Source organism: Nyctereutes procyonoides, unplaced genomic scaffold, assembly GCF_905146905.1.
Source record: "Nyctereutes procyonoides isolate TBG_1078 unplaced genomic scaffold, NYPRO_anot_genome, whole genome shotgun sequence".
Lineage (NCBI taxonomy): Eukaryota > Metazoa > Chordata > Mammalia > Carnivora > Canidae > Nyctereutes > Nyctereutes procyonoides.
This window is the reverse complement of record NW_026575046.1, coordinates 13,054,159-13,076,041: the sequence shown is the minus strand read 5'-3', so window position 1 is coordinate 13,076,041 and position 21,883 is coordinate 13,054,159. Positions and strand designations below refer to the sequence as shown.

The 21,883-nt window shown below is 42.0% G+C and overlaps 1 protein-coding gene across 1 annotated transcript in view; it reads left to right on the top strand.

Annotated features, from left to right (window-relative positions):
- Positions 1-21,883, top strand: part of MTMR12 (myotubularin related protein 12) — a 71,794-nt gene that overhangs the window by 32,344 nt on the left and 17,567 nt on the right. The window contains exons 4-8 of the mRNA XM_055325406.1: positions 1,537-1,609; positions 2,320-2,450; positions 4,479-4,572; positions 8,205-8,334; positions 15,681-15,756. Of these exons, the coding sequence (XP_055181381.1) occupies positions 1,537-1,609; positions 2,320-2,450; positions 4,479-4,572; positions 8,205-8,334; positions 15,681-15,756 (504 nt within the window). The remainder of the gene's footprint in view (positions 1-1,536; positions 1,610-2,319; positions 2,451-4,478; positions 4,573-8,204; positions 8,335-15,680; positions 15,757-21,883) is intronic.

The following is a 21,883-nucleotide window of genomic DNA, read 5'->3' as shown; positions in this document are numbered from 1 at the left end:
TGGCTGAGTTGGGGGGAGCAGTGCAGTTGTGTCTCCATCATCTTTTTCCTCAGCTCTGCAATTACTCTGTCTCCCTCCCCACCCCCAACACACATTAAACACAAAGGACAGAAGTCCTCACTGTTATATTGTTCTCTATCCCTTGGGATCTCTCTTCAGGGGTAGGACCACTCTAAAATTTCCCTCCAGTGCCTCAAGTCACACTGGCTTGCATCTGCCTTCAGAGGTTGACACTGTCAACTTCTTGTTTTTTTTCTGTATTTCATCACAGTAGGTAGCATTCACTGGAATCACATCTCCCCAAATATACAAGTTCCCTTTGTTTCCTGCCCCTCAAATTCAGGAACTGAGTTCAGTTGTGAAACTGATGCTGAATGCAGCGCTTGAATTTGGGTTTACTTTGCCCTGAGTAGCGGTGTCCTTGTAAGACTTGTCTCAACTTGCGGAGAATGGGCAGTGGGACGAGGGAGAAGACCTGCACCACTCAGGGAGCGCTGTATGTTGATGCAAACCCAGCTGTCCCAGCCCATCCTTGCTGCCTTGGAGCGTGGCCTTCTGTGCTGCCGTCCGCTCTCATGGCTTGGCTCCGTGTCCTGTACACATAAGGACAGCATTCACAGAAACTTGAATCTTTCAGTGTTTTCTTCCTAAGCCTGGCTTCATGTAGCTGTCATTCACTAGTTTGCATTTATGTTTTTTTTTTTTAACAATTTTACTAACTTTTTTAAAAAAATTTATTTATTTATGATAGTCACAGAGAGAGAGAGAGAGAGAGAGAGAGAGAGAGAGAGAGAGAGAGGCAGAGAATAGGCAGATGGAGAAGCAGGCTCCATGCAGCGGGAGCCCGACGTGGGATTCGATCCTGGGTCTCCAGGATCGCGCCCTGGGCCAAAGGCAGGCGCTAAACCGCTGTGCCACCCAAGGATCCCTAGTTTGCATTTATGTAGAGTAATCTTAACCTCTCAAAATGATTGTGTATGGCATGGCTGGTTCACCTGGGGCCAGCCCAGGAATGGCAAGTCATGCCTGGGTTTGGAAAAAAGTGCTTACCAGCTTTCCTTGCACATTTCATCTTCCCTTTCCTAGAGAATGTGGCTCCATTTCCCTGTTTGTTTTTTAGAGTGTACACTCAATTTTTTCCCCAGTTTTTTTTAAGATATCATTAACATATAATGTATTATTTTAAGGAGTATAACAGTGATTTGATACATGTGTATATATTGCATAATGAATACTGGAATAAGTTTACTTAACATCTGTTATGTCATATAGTTACCAATTTGTTTTCCTTATGATGAGATCTTTCTTAGCAACTTTCAAGTATATAATACAGTATTGTTAACTATAATCCCCAGGCTGTATGTTACATCCCATGATTTGTTCATCAGTTTATACCTTTTGACCACCTTCACCCATTTCTTTCTCCCCATCTCTGTTTTTCTTAATGTGCAATTGGAGAATGGCGATTTGTTCTGCCTATGAATGTTTAATAGGGCATAGAAAGGAGTCACAGTTGTTTCCTTTTGAATCTTTTAGGAGGCCCAGTTTAAGAATAAGGTTATAGGAGAAAATGACATCACACTCCACTGCGTTGATCAGATTTATGGAGGTAAGTATCTTTTCCTCTGGGGTGTTGCCAGCCTTTGAAATGATAATGATATGGTCCTTTACAGTTTACTAAAGTTTCTTTACACATTTATTTTGTTTATATCAGTTGTATGAATGATAAAATTGAGATGTGAAGTGGCTTATCTGGGACCACTTAGCTAGAGGAGTTTAGACTTGAATTTAGAACCTGTTCTACTATTCTGCAGTGCCATCATATATGCTAGATCATACTTGTGGCTGTCTGTGTTACCTGTGTAGGTTTTACTCCAAAGACTAATCTGATAAAGGTTTGTTGCACTGCATTCTGAGTCTTTTCTGCTAAGGGTCAAGCCTCTTTATGCTTCACTTCTCTTTTTCTGCAGTAGGGCTTTTTTAGAAATTATTCAGTAGCCTTTTATGATGATCTCGACACCAGTAGGTGCTGTGTGGTCCAAACTTTGTGGCAGGGAGGGAAGTGTCAGGAGAGCCCCTGTCCATAAACCCAAGGTTCCACTGTCCTGACAGCATGTCCTTAGTGACCCCCTTCCATCTTTTATAATCTTAGCTTCTGGAGTTAGAGAGCCAGGGTGGGGTCCCTGCTGATAGTGCCATTTAGAAGACAGCACCTTTTCTCTCACTTTTGAGAGGTGTTAATAGTCTACCTTGTTTCCTCAACATTAACTTTTGACTTATAACATGATTTCCCTTCCCGATTTCATTATCGATGTATAGTGTTTGATGAGAAAAAGAAACCTCTTTTTGGACAATTGAAGAAATACCCTGAAAAACTCATCATCCACTGCAAAGACCTTCGAGTGTTCCACTTTGGTCTGAGGTACACAAAAGAAGAGGAAGTCAAAAGGGTAACTAGTTGCATGTATTTGTAGGTTTCCTTTCCATCAGTGTCCCCACTAGCTCTTACTTGTTGCTTATATTGCAAGGAAGTGGAGGGGGAGCATTTCACTCTCTATAGTTGAAATTGCTTTATAATCATATATGCTTTGATTAGAATTGAGAGAGAATTTGGTGAAGCAAGCCTGCATATTAGGTTGACATATACTACCTTTAATCCTTCAGGTCATGATGGTTTTATTCCTGGTACCTCTGAAGGATGGGAGGTGGTACCAAGGTCAGGAGGCAAGCCTCTCCTCCCACATCTGACAGTCTCTCCAAACAGTAGTAGCAGAAACCCCCAACTCCTGAAATGGAGGAGTTCATATCTGGGAAGTAGTAGAAGTAGGTGGGAGGAGGAAGAGGTACATGTGGCCCACAGGCAAAGCCAAGTTAACAAATGAGGCCTGTGATTTTGGACACTAAAGAAAAAAGTCTCATTGCTGCAGCAAGTAAAAATACATAACTGGATGAACTGGTTACAGTGGTCACTGTAACTTCTAGGATTTCTCTTACTGAGGTATTGAAGGTCTCAGACTTGCCATGGTCATACTAAATCCATCCGGGAAAACCTGAACAGGGGCCGGTCATCTGTTGTTCTAGTGACAGTTGAGTTAAACACACTTACAGGTAACTCCTTGGTTTTCTTTCAGAGAGTGTGGTACTTCAGTTAGAATAATGAACATGACTCCAGTATCTCTTCTGAGCAGGAAAAGAGTGATGTAGTCAGGGGAAAGTCCTTGAGAAGCCAGAAACTTCATTTTAAATGATGTTTTTAGTCATCTGTCCAAACTTACTTTTGTTTGGAAACTTTAAACCAAAAGCACAATGGATTGGTTTTTTTCTCTGATCTTCTAGAAGAAGGTCCTGAAGGCCACAAGTGGATCAGAATATTTAAGTGTCTTGATTCTTGTCTGATATTAGCTCTATGTCTCTGATGTGTCAGATTTTTAGAGTATCTGCATATGGCACTTAAGTGTTTGTAGCACCTTGTTTCTGAGGAATGAGACTGATTTTAAAATTTCCCTAGAAATTGAGGGGTGCCAAGGTGCCTCATTTGATTGGGTGCCTGACTCTTTTGACTTTGGTTCAGGTAGTGATCTCAGGGTTGTAAGATCAGGCTCCACGTCGGGCTCCACAGTGAGTCTACTTATGTCCCTCGCTCCTTCCCCTTTAGCCCCATGCACACATGCGCTCTCACTCTTTCAAATGAATGGATAATTTTAAAAAAAAAAATAGGCGACTTCCCTGACTCGGGCCACCTCTCCGAGTCATGGAACCTCGCCTGGGAGCGCTCCCCATTAAAGCACTCTCAAATCTAAAAATAAAATAGAATAAAAAAATAAAAAAAAATAAAAAAACAACTTTTTTTTTTCAATTTCCCTAGTGCTTCAGGGCCGCCTGAAGGTGGCTCAGTCAGTTGAACATCCGACTCTTGGTTTCTGCTCAGGGCATGATTTTAGGGTCATGGGATTAAGCCCTGCCTCAGGCTCTGTACTTGGCACGGTCTATTTGGGATTCTCTGTCCTTCTCCACTCCTTCCGCTGCTCATTCTCTCTCTCTCTCTCTCTCTCTCAAATAAATGAGTAAGTAGGGATCCCTGGGTGGCGCAGCGGTTTGGCGCCTGCCTTTGGCCCAGGGCGCGATCCTGGAGACCCGGGATCGAATCCCACGTCGGGCTCCCGGTGCATGGAGCCTGCTTCTCCCTCTGCCTGTGTCTCTGCCTCTCTCTCTCTCTCTGTGTGACTATCATAAATAAATAAAAATTAAAAAAAATGAGTAAGTAAAATCTTTAAAATTTCCCTAGTAATTCAAAGCTCTTAAAAAACCTGACAAAATTGTTAACATTCTGTTTGTCTGGAATTATTCCAAAAGATAATATCATAGTGACCTTGGAGTTTTCTGCTGCCCAGAGGAGCCTATTAGCATGACTGAAACCTAGACAACTTAGTATTTATCTGCCAAAAGCATGACTTATCCATTGTTTGATTCTTTTCTAGATTGTCAGTGGCATAATTCATCATACCCAAGCTCCTAAGCTGCTTAAAAGATTATTTCTGTTTTCCTATGCAGCTGCTGCACAAAACAATACAGGTGAGTCTCCTGGGTTCTCATTTGCAGGTAGGCAAACCTTTTAAATTCCTACATGAAAATAGCAGGCAAAAACCCATCCATGAGTTTCTTTTTCCTCTTTCCTAGCAATTGATTGCCTCTTGCTTGGGTAGGTCATTCAAGTTCCCTTTTTTAAAAAAGTTTCGCCTTTTTTTTCCCCCTGTGATCTTTGTTGCTTTTTAACTTATCTTTAGGTTTATTTACTTTTTTGTGAGGGACTATCGGTTTGATTGTTTCTTATGAAAGATAAAATCAGCATATTATAATGGTAATGTGAGACTGGAGAAACAAAATTCAGACAAGTTTAAAATAATCCATGTTTATCCTTGTTTGTTTTTTTCCACCTTAATATATTTAATTTCATTTCATAACACTCTAGAGAATGTCTTGCATTCTAGAAAGCTTTTATTTTTATTTATTTATTTTTAAGATTTTATTTATTTATTTATTCATGAGAGACACAGTGAGAGAGAGGCAGAGGCACAGGCAGAGGGAGAAGCAAGGCTCCATGCAGGGAGCCTAATGTGGGACTCGAATGTGGACTCCAGGATCAGGCCCTGGGCCAAAGGCAGGTGCTAAACCGCTGAGCCACCCAGGGATCCCTAGAAAGCTTTTAAACAACCAGAACATGCTCTGTAGCAAATATTTTGGGGGAATGGAACAGTTGTATGTGAGAGAGTATCTGACAACACAAGTATGCTTACAAAACTTAAAATTCCAAATGTTTTCCATTTGATTCACTGCAAAAGGGAGCAGTCTTTTAACTAAGAAACTTTGGTCGATTAGCTGTTACTAATGCCTAGCACTATACAGTGTTTTCCCAGATGTCTGTCTTCCCCTTCCTCTCCATCCTTCTCCTCGGTTTGTTTACTCACTCTGCTGGTCAATCTTAACATCACGTTGATGTTGAATGATTCTGTACTATGTACTTTTCATCAGGGAAGTGGTATGTTAGTTTAACAACAGACATGGGGCTTTCTGGAGTGCAGAATTGAACTGCTTATTTGGTCAACATTTTGAACACTTGATATGGGTCACGGCCGTGGGGATGGAAGTCGATAGGACTAAATCCTTGTCTTCTATGAGCATCACGTCAAGCACAGACAGCCGAGAGATGTGTTCTCTGGTGGAGGGGCTGGTCACACCGGAGGAGGGAGGCTTTCACAGGCTATTACAGGCTATCACAGGCTGTGCCGGAGCTGATAGTGGAGAATGTGGGCATGTGGTCATGGAGGAGTATTTTAGGCAGAGGGCTCAGCATGTGTAGAAATGTAGATATCTGAGAGAAAAGGTTACATTTTGGTGACTTAGTAGAAAAGCTGTGAATTTTGGGGTCTGTCCCACCAGAGTTCAAATCCTTGCCCAGCTGCTCAATAGCTATGTGATCCTGGGGCTGACACTAAATTCTTGGGGCATCTGTTTTCTCATTTTAAAAACAGCGGTGTTAAAGCCTCTATTAAAGTGTTGTGAAGATTATAAATTGTTAAATGCATGGCACATAGGGTGCAGTCAGTTAAGTGAGGGTTAATTGAAAGTATAACTGCATATTATTCAGGGTGGATTATGTTCAGAGAATTGCACTAACTTAAGATAGTGCTGGCTTTACTGTTAGACTGAACATAAAATTAGTTCCTTGGGGATCCCTGGGTGGCTCAGCAGTTTAGTGCCTGCCTTCGGCTCAGGGCGTGATCCTGGAGCCCCAGGATCAAGTCCCGCATCAGTCTCCCTGCATGGAGCCTGCTTTTCCCTCTGCCTGCATCTCTGCCTCTCTCTGTCTCTGTATCTCTCATGAATAAATAAATAAAATCTTTAAAAAAATTAGTTTCTTAATTCAGTAAGTTCATCTTTGTGAATGACAGATGTTTTCACTGTAGCTATAGGTATAAGTGCTGAGTAACTGGCTTACCACAGCTTGTTGCAATATGAGATATACAAAATATAACTTATTAATTACTATAATTTATATAAACATTTATTGGGTTTACATTTGAAAAATAATACTCTGTTTTTAGGAATTCTACGTCTTCCTTATATCCTGACTCTTGGTTCAGATTCAGCATAGGACAGTTTCTTAACTCCCCAACACTATGTTGGTCTGTGTTCCAAAACCCTTACCTTGATTGACTCTGGCAGTTTCTTCACTTTGTGGTGTGTGTGTGTGTGTGTGTGTGTGTGTGTGCGCTGCTGCGTGTGTGCGCGTGCGCGCGCCACAAGGCCCAGGATATGTGTCATCTTTTATTCTGTTTTCCATCTTTTTAAAAATCCTCCTTCCAGTCCCCATTTTTGGAGAAGTAAATGTTATAAGTGATAGATGCTAATTGACCAGTTAGCTTTTGCATGGAGCAGCAGTTTGTAGAGGTGGGTACTTTGCAAACTGAACATCTTTAGTTACTTTCTAGCTTGATAATTCACAAAAAGTGCTTTGGCTGAAAGGTCCTGAATACTCTGGGACATGGCATTTTAGGGAAGGACTTACCTGTGTTGCTAAAAGAATGATCTACTCTTGAATAGCATGTTACAAATATTTGTGTCCACTGGGAAATTTTTTTGGTGTCTATTACTTTATCCTTTACAGCTGCTTGGGTTTGGATTCCAGTTCTGCCATTGCCTAACTCTGTGACCTTAGGCAACTTCATGACCTTTCTGTGCCACATCTGTAAAATGGAGAAATTAATATTACCCTACCCTGTAGGATTGTGAAGATTGAGTTAATAAAATGTAGTATGCTCAGAACAGTGCCTGGCACACACCTAAGTGCTATGTAAGCTTAACTACTGTTTTTATCATTATTCTTATTCTCTTGTGTACTATAATCTGGTTTTATTTTAATGAAATAAAATAGCACGGAGGAGTTTTATCAAACACTATTTCCCCAAAACGCTTGGCTTTTTTTAGATGTGCAAGGACTTGAACTAACTTATTTGTTTAAAAAGCTGAGACTATTTTGGTGTGTGTCACCCAGCAGTCCTTGGCTTGGGAGAAGACCAAGAACACATCTGCTGGGCTGCAGGAATAGTGCTCCTGGACATTTCCTCCTAGCAGGTAGCAATAGCAGGGCAGGGTGAGGGGCAGAAGACTCCATCTAACCCTTACCCTCCCACAGCTGTGTGATCTGATGATGCCCTTTAATAACTGTCACACTGGAAAATCCTCTTGTTGGCAGTACATCTTCAAATTGAAGGAGGATTTACATTCAGGGACCTGACATGCTATTCAAATGAGTTTGCCATCTTATGCACATATTCGTAGGGCTGAAAATATTTTATTATTTTAGCATCTGTGCCAAGCCTGTCTTCTGGTGCTTCACAGCATCTTTTATGTTATATAAATTATCTCATGGTCAGATGACTGAAAATGTAGCTATAAATTACTTTTGCAAGGAGTGGAACAAGAACACCTCCTTTCTTCCAGTATAAAAAGACAGACCCTTAGTCATAATTTTGGGTTAATGACAAAAAAAAAAAAAGAACAAGGTTAGGATTAATCAGTGACCTTGCTGTGCTTGGATAAAAATGGGCTTAGTGAACAAAATTAGGGCTTACAAATCCACTTTCACATCATTAAAATACCTGTACTTTACACAAGATTTTGTCTTTTTAAATTTGTTTTGCTAGCCACTGATCCCAAGAACTATACTGTAATGTTTGACACCCTTAAGGATTGGTGTTGGGAATTGGAGCGGACCAAAGGCAACGTCAAGTACAAAGCAGTGAGTGTCAATGAAGGCTATAAAGTCTGTGTAAGGTAAGCATTCAGTGCTTTTTTTTTTATTTAACAGCTTCATTGAGGTAGAATTCTCATGCCATACAGTTCACACATTTGAAATATACAGTATCTATTCACAGGGTTGTGCAGCCATCACCATGGTCAATTTTAGAACAATTTCATCAGCTCCAGAAGAAGCCTCATACCCCTTAATAGTTGCTCCACATGTGCCCTCACCACCCCCAGCCCTAGGCAACCTCTGATCTACTTTCTATCTCCATAGTTGACATATTCTCAAGATTTCATATAAATGGAATCCGATAACAAGTGGTCTTTATGTGTGGCTTATTCACTTAGCATAATGTTGTCAAGGGTCATCCATGTTGTAGCATGTATCAGAATTCCATTCTTTTTTATTGCTGAATAATATTCCAGGGTATGGATAGACCACATTTTATTTATCCACTCATCAGTTGATCAGCTATTATGAATAATGCTGCTATAAACATTTGTTTATAAGGTTTTATGTTTCCATTTCTCTCGTATATATGTATGTATATATGTTTATACATGCACATATATGTGTGGAATATATATGGAAACATATAATGTTTCCATTTCGTGTGTTGTGTGTGTTCACACACCTAGGGGTAGAGTTGCTGGGTCAAATAGTACAAAATGTTTTTCACAGTGACTGCACTATTTACACTCCCATCAGCAATGTAGGAGAGCTCCATGTTTTCCATGTCAATACTATACTTAAAAAACCCTTAAGATGTCCCTTAAAACATTTAAAAGTGAATTTGTGTCTTTGTTTTCCTCCATTATAGTCTAAGTAAAATTATTAGAGGCATTTTTTAATTTATTTATTTATTTATTTATTTTTTTTTTTTAAATTTTTATTTATTTATGATAGTCACAGAGGGAGAGAGAGAGAGAGGCGCAGAGACATAGGCAGAGGGAGAAGCAGGCTCCATGCACCGGGAGCCCGATGTGGGATTCGATCCTGGGTCTCCAGGATCACGCCCTGGGCCAAAGGCAGGCGCCAAACCGCTGCGCCACCCAGGGATCCCCATTTTTTAATTTATATTGTGTATTTTCTTTCCTTTTACTTAGCACTTCATTTATTCAGCAAAAATCTTTGAGTGGTGGGGTGCCTGGGTGGCACAGCTGGTTAGGCGTGCGATTCTTGGTTTCGGCTCATGATCTTGGAGTCTTGCTCAGTGGGGAATCTGCTTCTCTCTCTCCCCCTTTAACCTTCCGTCACTGGGTGTACACTCTTTCTCTCTCTCTCAAATGAATGGATAAATCTTTTAAAAAAAGAATTCTTTGAGTGGCTGCCATGTGCCAGGTAATGTCCTGGCTACTGGAGATACAACAGTTAACAAAGAGCCTAAAAATCCCTGCCCTCTTGGAACTTTCACTCTGGTGGGATGAAAACAATGATAAAATAAATGAGTGATTAGAACATATTAAAAGGTAGTAAGTACTATGGAGAAACATAGATCACACAGGGCTAAGGGGGTGCTGGAGGTGTTGGTGGGGAGGGGTGGTCAGGCACTGGAGACAGTAGAGGCAAAGCCCCTGAAATGGAGTCTTATCTGGCTTCTGTGAGGAATAGCAAGGAGTCCAGGGGCTGGGGAGGAACCATCAACTGGCAGAGTAGTAGGGGGTGAGGTCAGGGCAGAGAAAGGTAGTTAGATGGTTTCGGGGAGGAGACTTTCAGAATTTATGGTGCAGCGAGGAGTAGTTTGAGCAGAGGCGTGATGTGATTTGACCTTCATTTTTAAGGGATGACTCTGCATAATCCTTTTCTTTTTTAAAGATTTATTTATTTATTTGAAAGAGAATATGCACATGAGCAGGAGGGGCAGAGGGAGAGAGAGAATCTCAAGCAGACTCCTCACTGAGTGCTGAGCCAAATGCAGGGCTTGATCTCACAACCGCAAGATCATGACTTGAGCCAAAACCAAGAATTGAACACATAACTGACTATGCCACCCCAGTGCCCCTGTATACTCCTTTTGTGAAATCTTGAAACTTCTCATTTTGGAATGTACTCCCCAATATCCTGCTAGCAGTTTCACAGATTTATATTTTTGTGGAGCTTTTTGTATTTATGGTTCTCACAGACCTGTTCAGCACATCAGTTTTGATTTGGATCAGTCTCAAACATTTATAAAGTTAGCTTTCCTGACACAGCACAACCTGGAGTGACAGTGGGGAGGGGCCTGCAGAGCAAGTGTCACCTCCCCATTCCCTCTCTTCTCCTCCCCTCTTTCCTGTCACAAAGGATGAAAAGAGGAAGCTAGCTCTTGCTCAGAAAGAAGTTAGAAACCCCTGCACCTAGGAGGTGATAGTTTATGGTACGATGTTGACACTGATAGAAGGCATCCCCATTCTCAGAATTGTTTTTTAAAAATCCTGGCACATGTTGATTAAATTCATTGGTATTTGTGTAGTTGTCAGCACATCAAAAATATACTTGGTAGAAAGGCAGGTGGAGAAGGAAGCTTTTAAATATTTTTTTATTTCAGAGAGTGCAGGAATGTGAGCAAGTGGGGGAGGGGCAGAGGGAGAGAGAATCTTCAAGCAGACATGCCACTGAGCGTGGAGCCTGAAGTGGGGCTTGATCTCACAACCCATGAGATCAGAACCTGATTGGGGGGGGGGGGGTTACCTGGGTGGCTCAGGGCATGATCCCAGAGTCCTGGGATCAAGTCCCACATCGGGCTTCTTGCATGGAGCCTGCTTCTCCTTCTGCCTGTGTCTCTACCTCTCTCTCTGTGTCTCTCATGAATAAATAAATAAAATCTTACAAAAAAACCCAAAAACCCTGATTGGAAACCAAGAGTCGGACCCCCAACTGACTGAGCCACCTAGGTACTCCATGGGGAGGAAGCTTTAATTAGTGGTTATCAGGGAAAATGGAGCTTTCTCAAGGTTTTAGTGCTGGGAGCACTCAGCACAAACACATACCCTGTGGACTGCCCCACCCATGCTTGCAGTCCCCGCACCCTTTTCTGTCCCATGGAGAAGATATAGGGCAAGCTTGTATCTTGTGCCTTGTGTCTCACCTGCACCACTATAGTGCTGCCTCCATGATCTCCGCCACCCACTCTGGTCCCCCAGCATCCGTTCTCTGTGTCTCAAAGGGCCCTTCGTGGTTTGATTCCTGCCTCACGCCCCTCAATACCCCCTCTGACCATATTAACCCCACTCCCATAGGCCTGCCTGTGTGGTCTCCTGTCTGGAATGCTCCTTCTGCTTTTAGCCATACAAGTGTAGTTACTTGCATCTTATTTGTGAGCTCTTAGCTCAGATGTTACTTTCATAGGGAACCTTCTCCAAGGCCAGGTCTCTCTCTCTCTCTTTTTTTTTTTTTTAATATTTTAAATTTATTTATTCATGAGACACACACACACACACAGAGGCAGAGACACAGGCAGAGGGAGAAGCAGGCTCCACGCAAGGAGCCCGATGTGGGACTCGATCCTGGGTCTCCAGGATCACACCCCAGGCTGCAGGCGGCGCCAAACCGCTGTGCCACCAGGGCTGCCCCAAGGCCAGGTCTCTGTGAGAGCGAAAGCTTCTGTTCTGTTCATGGCCTCTCTTCCCAGCACTTCCTACAGTTGTAAGTTTATTTTTATTTGTATCATCGTTTGGAAATGTTTGTTTCTGTGGCCTGTCCACTTTGGAGAATCAAGTACACTATCATGGGGGATTTTTGTTGTTGTTTTGTTTTGTTAATCATTATATCCTCAATACCACATACAGTGCCTGGTTTTAAGAGGCACTCAATAAATAGGAAACAGAATGAGTAAATTAAGGAAAGCCCTTACCTCAGTAGGTAGATGGCACTCCAGTCAGTTTTGATAATAGGAAACTGAGCATCTACTCCATCTTTTCTGGAGGTCAGGGCTGGCTTACCAGTCTTCCTTCTCCTGAAAAGCCTTCCTCTCATCTTGCCTCCCTGCCAGAATATCGGAAGGTCTGTTACCCTGTAGGGCATGTGTAACACGATGGAGCCTGTGAATTGACACTGCCGCAGGAAGACCTTGCTGCCCTGCTCTTGTCCTGCTGAGGGTTTCCTCACCCTAACTGAGGCTGGGGCAGATCGGACAACTTTCTTTCAGTAATAAAACATCCTGTATTTGGAAAAGTTTACTTTGTATTTGAAAACTCATCCTGATGACTAAACTGACTGCTCTTCCAAGGAGGGAGGGTTCACTGTTTGTGGACATTGGGAACCTCACAGCAGAGAGCCCTCGGAACTTCCTAGTAGTTCACTGGGACAAAGGAGGACATCTTAGACTCCACTCACTGGTGCAGAGCTGTCCATCTCTGTGCCAGCCTCCTTCCAGGAGCCACTACATGCCACATACACTAATACACTTGGTTCTGATATTTTTCCCTTTTTGGTAAAAGACTGTTTATAAGAGGAAATTAACTGGCTAACCAACATTGTAAAAAAAATTTAACCTCACTGGTACTAGTTGGGGAATACATGCAAATTTTTAAAACCTTGTGGCCCCATCTCTGTAGAATGAGCCTCTGGGGACAGAGCTGGGACTTGGGGCTAAACCCACCCCACACGTAGGTCTCCTGTAAAGGCTGAGAAACTGTGGTCTGTTGGTAAGTTGCCAGCTAGAGCAGAGCTGCTTCCTCAGTCACCTGGGGAGTTTGTTAACATGCAGATTCTGATTCATTTGAGGTTCATCTTGAGAATGTGCTGTCCAGGTGATGTTGCTGCAGACTTGGAGTAGCAGGATCTTCTAGAACAACCGCCGTCATCCTGCCTGTACACTGGGAAGCTTTTGAGCTTCAGATTTTTTTCTTCAAGCTTCTGATACTTAGTAGTTCTGGGGTGGAGCCTGGACATAAGGAGGTTATTAATATTCCCATGTAATTTTTTTTTTTAAGATTTTATTTACTTGAGAAAGAGACAGTACAAGCTTGGGAGGGAGGAGCCAATGGGAGAGGGAGAAGCAGACTTCTTGCTGTGAGAACCTTCCTTCTTGGTGAGCAGGGAGCCTGATATGGCGCCTGATCCCAGGACCCCAGGATCATGACCCGAGCCAAAGGCAGACAGTTAACCTACTAAACCACCCAGGCGCCCCTTCCTTTGTGATCTTATTTTATTTTATAAATAAATTTTATTTATTCATGAGAGACAGAGAGAGAAAGAGAGGGGCAGAGACACAGGCAGAGGGAGAAGCAGGCTCCATGCAGGGAGCCCGACGTGGGACTGGATCCCCGGACCCCAGGATCATGCCCTGGGCTGAAGGCAGGTGCTAAACCCCTGAGCCACCCAGATGTCCCTCCTCTGTGATTTTAATGGGCAGCCTGAGTTCATTGATTTGTGAAGGGTTTTTTTGGGGGGTGGGGAGGGGGGTTGTTTGTTTACTTCCGTGATAACACCTGAAGAAGGGATAGCTTACCACCTATGCATTCAAGGGGACATAAAAGAAAATATTCTGAACTTGTCAAACTTCAAAAGCCAAGTAATTCTTAACAGTTTTGATGGTTTGAAATACCTTGTCCTTGATCAGTGTTTTCCAAAGCTGGTTCTGTATTATATAATGAGAGCTTTTTTCTTTTTAATTACTTTAAAAAAATTTTAATGGAAAATTTCAAGCAGTATAAAAGAAAAGAGAATACAGTGAGTTCCCTTTTATTCATCACCCTCCTTCAACAATTATTCTTATGCCTAATCCTATTTTCTCTGTGCTTCCCTTGGGTTATTTTGGAATAAATCCCAGACCTCATCACATTTCATTCATGAGTATTTTGATATATATCTCTAACAATTAAGGACTCTTTTTATAAATATAACCATAAAACCATTATCATACCTTTCAAATTTAACATTAAAACCCTCAATGTCGGGATCCCTGGGTGGCGCAGTGGTTTAGCGCCTGCCTTTGGCACAGGGCGTGATCCTGGAGACCCGGGATTGAATCCCACGTCGGGCTCCCGGTGCATGGAGCCTGCTTCTCCCTCTGCCTATGTCTCTGCCTCTCTCTCTCTCTGTGTGACTATCATAAATAAATAAAAATTAAAAAAAAACCCTCAATGTCATTTAGTAGCCTAAGTCAGTGTTCAAAAATTTCCCCATTGTTTTTATAAATTTTTAAACAAATTTTCAGCTTTTTATCTGTTTTACCATTAATTAAGACTCAGTGAGATTGATATGTTGCAACTGATTGATAGGTTTCTCAAGTCTCTTAATCTATAGATCTTCCTACCATTATTTCTTTTCTTGCAATGTATTTGAAGAAACCAGGCTATTTTCTGATTGTTTCCTGTAATCTGGATTTTGTTGGTATTTAAAATGTGCTCCATCCCTTGTGAATTGATTAGATCTAAAGATGATCACACTCAAATTCCAACCTCTTCAAATTAGAAAGTCCATCTGTCTCATCATCTAATACTTAAGGAATTTACTTTAAACATGTGACATGCATACAAGTGCCATCTGATTATTTTCCATTGTAGTTCTTGCACTATAGACACCTTCTTATCTCCCATGAGGCTTTATTTCAAGCTCTTTGAGTGCAAAGTGTTTATAGCCCCACAGTGATACAACTTAGCACATTTCTTATTCATAGAAACCTGCATATGCTAGCTAGAGGAAGAGGTGGTGACCCTGTATATCTTTGATATTTGCAACTCTGAAAACCTAACTTTCCCACATCCTACCACTTAGCAGGTTATTTTTAGAACCTAAGTTTTCTCATATAGAAACGGAAGTCATACTGGTTAGGTTTGGGTCATAGCTTTACTAATGCTTACTAGTGGTATTACCTGTGAAGGGCCTTAGGGGTACTGTCTCAGTTTCTTTATCTGTGAAATGGAATAATAGTAGTACATACCTCATAGAGTTGTTGGGAAGGTTAAATGAATAATTTGTGTTAAGGAATCCAAGTCTGGCATATAGGAAGCACTTAAATGTTTGTTGTCAGAGTGCTTGATAAAATGTCTAGGCATCAGTCATCATAATTATTGGTTTATGTTTTAGTCCGCCTGAAAACATGAGTGCTTAATTGCCACCGTGTGACAAGAAAGATCTCTCTCAATTTTGGAATTCATCTACTTTTAGGTATCACATATTCCAGTCCCCTCATTTCAAGGATGAAGAGACAGACCCAGAGAAGTGGGGGGCTTAACTAATGGTCACATAGAATCAGAGGCAGAGTTAGGATTTGAACCCAGAGTCCCAACTGATTTAGCCAGAGATGGTTCATTTGTACTGGTTCTTCTTTAACTTGGAAATAAGGTTCGTGCCCTATCACTTTGCTTCACTTCCTCAGTTCATTAAAGTTGAGCCTTCATATTTAGTGCATCACTCCAGGACAAAAACTGATGACCTCTCTTTCTTCTAGGTTGCCAGCATACTTTGTTGTCCCTATTTCTCTTCCCGAAGAGGACGTGCTACACTTTCAGGGTCACGGCATACCAGTAAGTACATCTGGAAACCCTAATAGCCATGGGTTGCTCATCAACCCATTCTGGCAAGTTATTCTATTTAAAACCCTTGGCTTTGGTCCTCTGTCCAAAAGTGATCCAAAAATATCTCAGGGACTCACTAAAAGAGTCTCAGACATGAGGCTCCCTGGGACAGCTCTAAAGTTTTCACAGAAGCAGTAGAGTTTTTAGCAAAAACATTTCAGAGATTGAAAAAGATTACATATCTGCCTACTGTTGAAAGCCAACCTGATTTTATACCTGAAATCAATTTGAGGCTGAATCTCAAAAGTCTGAGGGTCGTAGGTTTTAAGATTCTTTTTTGGCCCCACTCTTCATTTTTGAGTGGGTGTGGCCATGTTTTCTCCCAGAGACAACATGGAGAGCTTACTTAGTTTCCACAGAATAGACTGGGATGGGAGCCATGTTTAATGTGTCACTGATCAAAGAAAGCAAGACTCTGGCAGTTATTCCAGTTTCTAATTGGTGGTTGAGAGTTGCCAAGCCTTCAGGGAATTTAATAAGGAATGAGAATTACAAATAAATGCTGTACTGTGCTCATGGCTTTTTCACTGAAAAGGTCACTCCTGTATGGGAGGCAAGATGTTTAATCGGGTCACATGCCCAGAAGCCTGTGTAGGCAGGGCAGGTAATGAGCTTGGTCTTGCAGTGAACCAGAGACCCTCCACTTGAGTTAAGGAGAGCTGCTCCTCTGTGCCAGCCAGTTTGTGCCATGTGGGAATATGGGCCTGGTTTTGCCAAATATCCTGATTTCTCAGGGGAAGCCAGAGATTAGGATTTTTATATGAGTCGTGACTTTTCTCAATTTCTAAATGTATGCATCTGCTTCAGATGTTAAAAAAAAAACAGAGTCGCCCAGAGTCAGCTCATGTCCCACTAGTTTGTAACCTTTGAGAGTGGTGGTTCTCACACTTCTGATCTCAGCACTGTATACTCTAAAAAGTTATTGAGGATTTCAAAGACTCTCTGTTTATGTGGATTATATTGTTTGATATTTGCCATATGACAAATTAAAACAAACTTACATGTCAGTATAAAAAATTTTTTATGAAAAATAGCTGTTGTTCAAAACAAAAACATAGAATTGCAGTGTTTTACAGTTTTAAAAATAGAAGACCACTGGATTCTTATATCTGCCTCTTTCTTCAGTCTGTTGTAATAGGCAGTATGGGCTTGATAGAAGTACATGAGGAAAATCCAGCCTCACACAGATCCATATTTGGGAAAAGGAGGAATATTTATTAGCCTTTTCAGATAATTGAGAATATTGTTCTTTGATGGTGCACCAAAAAAATGATAAGTGGTGGTTTCATAAAGGTTAATTGCATAAGGAATCTGAAAACATGATCAATGAATTTTTCATTCTTTGCTAAATTAAAATCCATGGGGTCTGCCTTGTATTTGGAATAGATCTTAAAACCTGCGTGATTGTATGATATTACATAGTGGTCATTTGGGAAGTGGGGTTATACAGATCATCCAAATATTAGCATGTTTCCTTCTATAAAAATCACATTCATTAACATCAGCCTTGTCTCATCAGAAGAATCTCTATATTTTGGGAAGCAGTCTAGCAAGAGGTAGAGATTAGTTTCCTCAATTCTAAGTTTGTTTTAAGATTTTATTTATTTATTCATGAAAGACACAGAGAGAAAGGTAGAGACACAGGCAGAGGGAGAAGCAGGCTTTCTTCAGGGAACCCGATGCCCGACTTGATTCCAAGACCCCGGGATCATGACCTGAGCCAAAGGCAGATGTTAAACTACTGAGCCACCCAGGCATCCCACAATTATAAGTTTTGCTTGAAAGTTCAATATTTATCATTTTATCAATTTGTCAGTTGTTTTCCTTGAAGAGATAGGGTCACTTCTTTCTTTTTTATTTTTTTATTTTGGAGGATGAACGCTTGCCACATACCAAAGTCTGAACACCCATTGTTTGACTCTCACTTGTTCTTTGAATTCCATGAAGAGAACAGTTCATTTACCTCTCACCTCAGTCACATAAATGCTTTTCCTCAAGCAAAATGTTGTGCTTCAGTGCTTCCTTCCCACTTCATCACATAAAATATAAAGCATGCTAATATTAAATATTAATCTGTAATGGTCAAGATTAATAAAAATAATTTTTAGTCCTTCATTAAGGACATTCTCAAGTAAAACATTTTCTTTGCCCACGAGTGTATGGTAGCAAAGAATACAGTGGTGGCCAGTGCTGTCTGATAGCAGTACCTTGACTAGGCCCAGGCACCAGCACGGCTTTGACATCATCAGTGCAAATGTCAACACAGTGAAAAGGACAAATTACCTCTTAGTATTATTCTCATACCACCCGAAAGGGTTTTGGGACCCCTGCCCTCTATCTATAGACTACATTTTGAGAATTGCTATTTTGGAAGAATGAAAACAAGGGTCTTTTTTTTTTTTAATTTTTATTTATTTATGATAGTCACAGAGAGAGAGAGAGAGAGAGAGGCAGAGACACAGGCAGAGGGAGAAGCAGGCTCCATGCACCGGGAGCCCGATATGGGATTCGATCCTGAATCTCCAGGATCGCGCCCTGGGCCAAAGGCAGGCGGCAAACCGCTGCGCCACCCAGGGATCCCAGGGTCTTCGTTCTTTAAGCCTTTCAGAGATGAATTGGGGAAAAGAGGGTGAGCTCTGTGGGAAGAGACAAAAGGTGAATTGTCTATACGAGTGCGAGTAGACTGCCTTTCCACAGAGCGTTGTATGAAATTTAGATACTGTGTTCTCTCCAGGCCTTGAGGCTGAGAAAAATAGGTGTTCTGATGAGACCTGCTGGGGAGCCAGCAACATAACTTTGATAGAAACAGTGAGCAGCGGTTCTCACTTCTTTAATTTTTTTGTATTTGTTTTTTTAAGATTTTATTTATTCATGAGAAACAGAGAGAGGCAGAGACATAGGCAGAGGGAGAAGCAGGCTCCTTGCGGGGAGCCAGATGCAGAACTCGATCCCAGGACCCTGGGATCACAACCTGAGCCAAAGGCAGATGCTCAACCACTGAGCCACTCAGGATGCCCCTCACTTTTTTAGATATGTCCTGAAAGTTGTTGGTGGGGTTTGCATGAATGGACAAGAGAAAAATATTATTCAAGATGGAATTTACCCATTTCCCCAGGGAACACAGAGCTCTCATGACACATAACATAAAATTTATCATTAATGGCACTTAGTGTATGCGTATTGTTATGCAACCATTACCACTTTCCAGTTCCAGAACATTTCTGTATCTCCATGCTTTTTCATCCTGATTTTTCAGCTAGTGTACTTTTCCTTGCTTTTTCTTATTTTCAGTGACGACCTGCATCATTTGTAAGTTCAGTCATATCCATGCTGCCACTCTAGCGACTTTGGCCTCTGCCCTCTACTGTTCTCCAGTCCCTGAGTATTGATCTTTCTTGGCTGTGGAGCTAGTGAACATCCCTAAAGATTATTCAAACCGAACAGCAGAGTATTACTTAATGAGATATGTGAAAGCCATATGTTACCTTGCCTCAATTGGGCCTTTCTTCTGTTCAGCAGTCTGTTGTTTAACTCCTTTTGGATCTTGTATCATTCTTCCCTAGGGCTGGTGTAAGCCATTTTTTTTTTCATTCTCTTTAAGTTTGTAATTCCATTCTTTTATACTGAGAGATGACGTTACCCTACTTCCGTGGGATCTTAGACAACCAGTGACAAGACCTCCCTCGGCTTCTCCCTTCACTTCCATTGTTTTTCTCTGTGCTTCTGTTTGCTTCTCCTGAATCTAAACAGCTGCCTGGCTCTTGATCGGCTCTGCCCTTGCCTTGTCTGGAGCCTGCTTCTGTCAGTCTTCCCCTTGCCCCATGGATTTTTCCTGGTGTTCCGCTCTATCTGAAGGTACACTCAAGCCTCCCCCTGAAGAAGCCCCCCCTCTGTGAGTTAAGCTACTGCCTTGTTCTCCCTCCCAGAACTGACAAACATCTTTAAAGACTTGATACTAATTTTCCCTACTTGACTCTCTACTCATTTCTTCTCTTACCATGACCTTTGCTCCCTGCTCTGCTGACAGACCCTCCAGAAGTCAGCGGGCCTTGTACATCCCACCTCTCCACACCAGCACTGCAGGTGTCACACTGATTATGGTCTCAACCTTTTTTGTTTCTAAATTCTTGTCTTGTGTGGACACACTGTGCTCTCTTGGTCCTCTGACCTCCCTAATGGTTCCTTCCTTCTTACATTGCATTCTAGCCTCCAGTTTGTAGGTGTTCCTCTGAAGCTCTGTCTTTGGCTATATTAAGAGAGATACCTTAAGATGATCAAGTAATGAGTAAATTCTCCCTCCATTTTAAAAGTTAAACAGGATTAATAAACAGTGATTGATGTCTGTTGTCAAGACATTTATATTAAGGGATACCTGGGTGGCTTAGTGGTTGAACGTCTGCCTTCAGCTCAGGGCGTGATCCTGGATTCCTGGGATTGAGTCCCATTTTGATCTCCCCATGGGGAGCTAGCTTCTCCCCCTACGTATATCTCTGCTTCTCTCTGTGTGTCTCTCATGAATAAATAAATAAAATCTTTAAAAAAAAAAAAAGACATTTATACTAAGACACCAGACAGAAATTATACCTATTACACATGCTTTTTGTTAAATTCCAATGAGAAGTCTGTCTTTCACCAAGAATTTTGCTTATTTTCTGTTTATTTTTTCAAATAGAGAACAGTAAGGGAATTGCCTCAGAGGAGGTGAGACCGGTATGGATGTACCTGCAAAAGAAAATGAGCTATTGATGGTTGAATATCACCAAGAGCCAACTCTTTCTACCCCAGGAGGAGAGATCAAAAGGATAAAGGACACATAATTTCTTAGAACCTGTCACCTAGTCATAGCTTAGAGTGTCTCCCCTTTTATCCAAGTGAGCTGCACCAACTAGGGGGACAGGATTGCTTAGGCTTTCAAAATACTGCCACCATTGGCAGAGGGCTAGGAACTGTCTGGTGGTTTCTGTACGTTGCTTAGCATGACACTGAAAGGGAGGGGAAGGCAGCAAAGGGCCCTTTGATTTGTCTCCGTGTCCTAACACTTCCAACCTCATTGAATCTTAAAAAGTCAGAGTACGGCTTGGCCCTGAGAGGAGAGTCATTGCTTTTCAGCATTTCCTTTAGTTCTGTGTTTCTCTGTCTTCACTCCCTGGGTCGGGGTGTCCTGTCTTCCACATCAGCTGGCAGCCAGCTGCCATGTCCAGATCCCCAGTCTTGCCTTCCCCTCCTAAACTTGTAACCCCCATCTAATGTGCCTTCTGGATATCTGCACACAGCTGTCCTATTGGCACTGGACGCCTAATACACCCAACATTGATCTGTCCTCTTCCCCTGTAACCCCAAACCACTTCCGTTTCCTGGCTGAGTTAGTGTGGAGTATCACCTGGATTGTGTGCTGATCTTGAACCTCATGGCCCTGGCTTCTGCTGCTAGCATGGCCAGTGTGTGGTTTATACCATTCATTGCCGATGAGTAGCAGTAGCACATGGTACCGTCTCTGGGTAGCAGAATTATAAAAGGCATCTTCTTCCTCTCGGTTTACGTTCGAGCTAAGGCTGAGGACTTGGTCAGCAGAGCGGCTGCTGGGCTATAGCCATTCTCAATGCTTAACCAGGCCTTTATAGAGCACAAAGTCCACAGGTATACTCACCTGCCCCAACCAGCCTTGCCCTCTCATCCACCCCCAGCTCCACCGGCAGATTACTTTGTCCCAAGATTAGTTCTTACTTCCTTCTGTTCCTGCAAAACAGCAAACAAACAAAAACTCCCACCATAGCCAGAAAAGTGCCTGCACACCTGAACCTATCACGTACGGTCATTTATATGATTTCTTCCTTTCTTACCTGCCTTTGTTGTTCCTTGAAATTCTCTTCTCCCATTTACCACATCCTACCTTTCATTATGTTTGTAAATTTATTTCCCTTGGGAGTATAAACTCCTCGAAGGCAGACACAGTATCTTAGCACTTTTCACATCCCCTTTGTATAGTGCAGTGCCTGGCGTGTACGGGTTGTTGAGCAGCCAGCTTTCCATTCTTTCCGGGTGAACTTTCCCTGCTGACAGGGACTGCCCCCTTCTT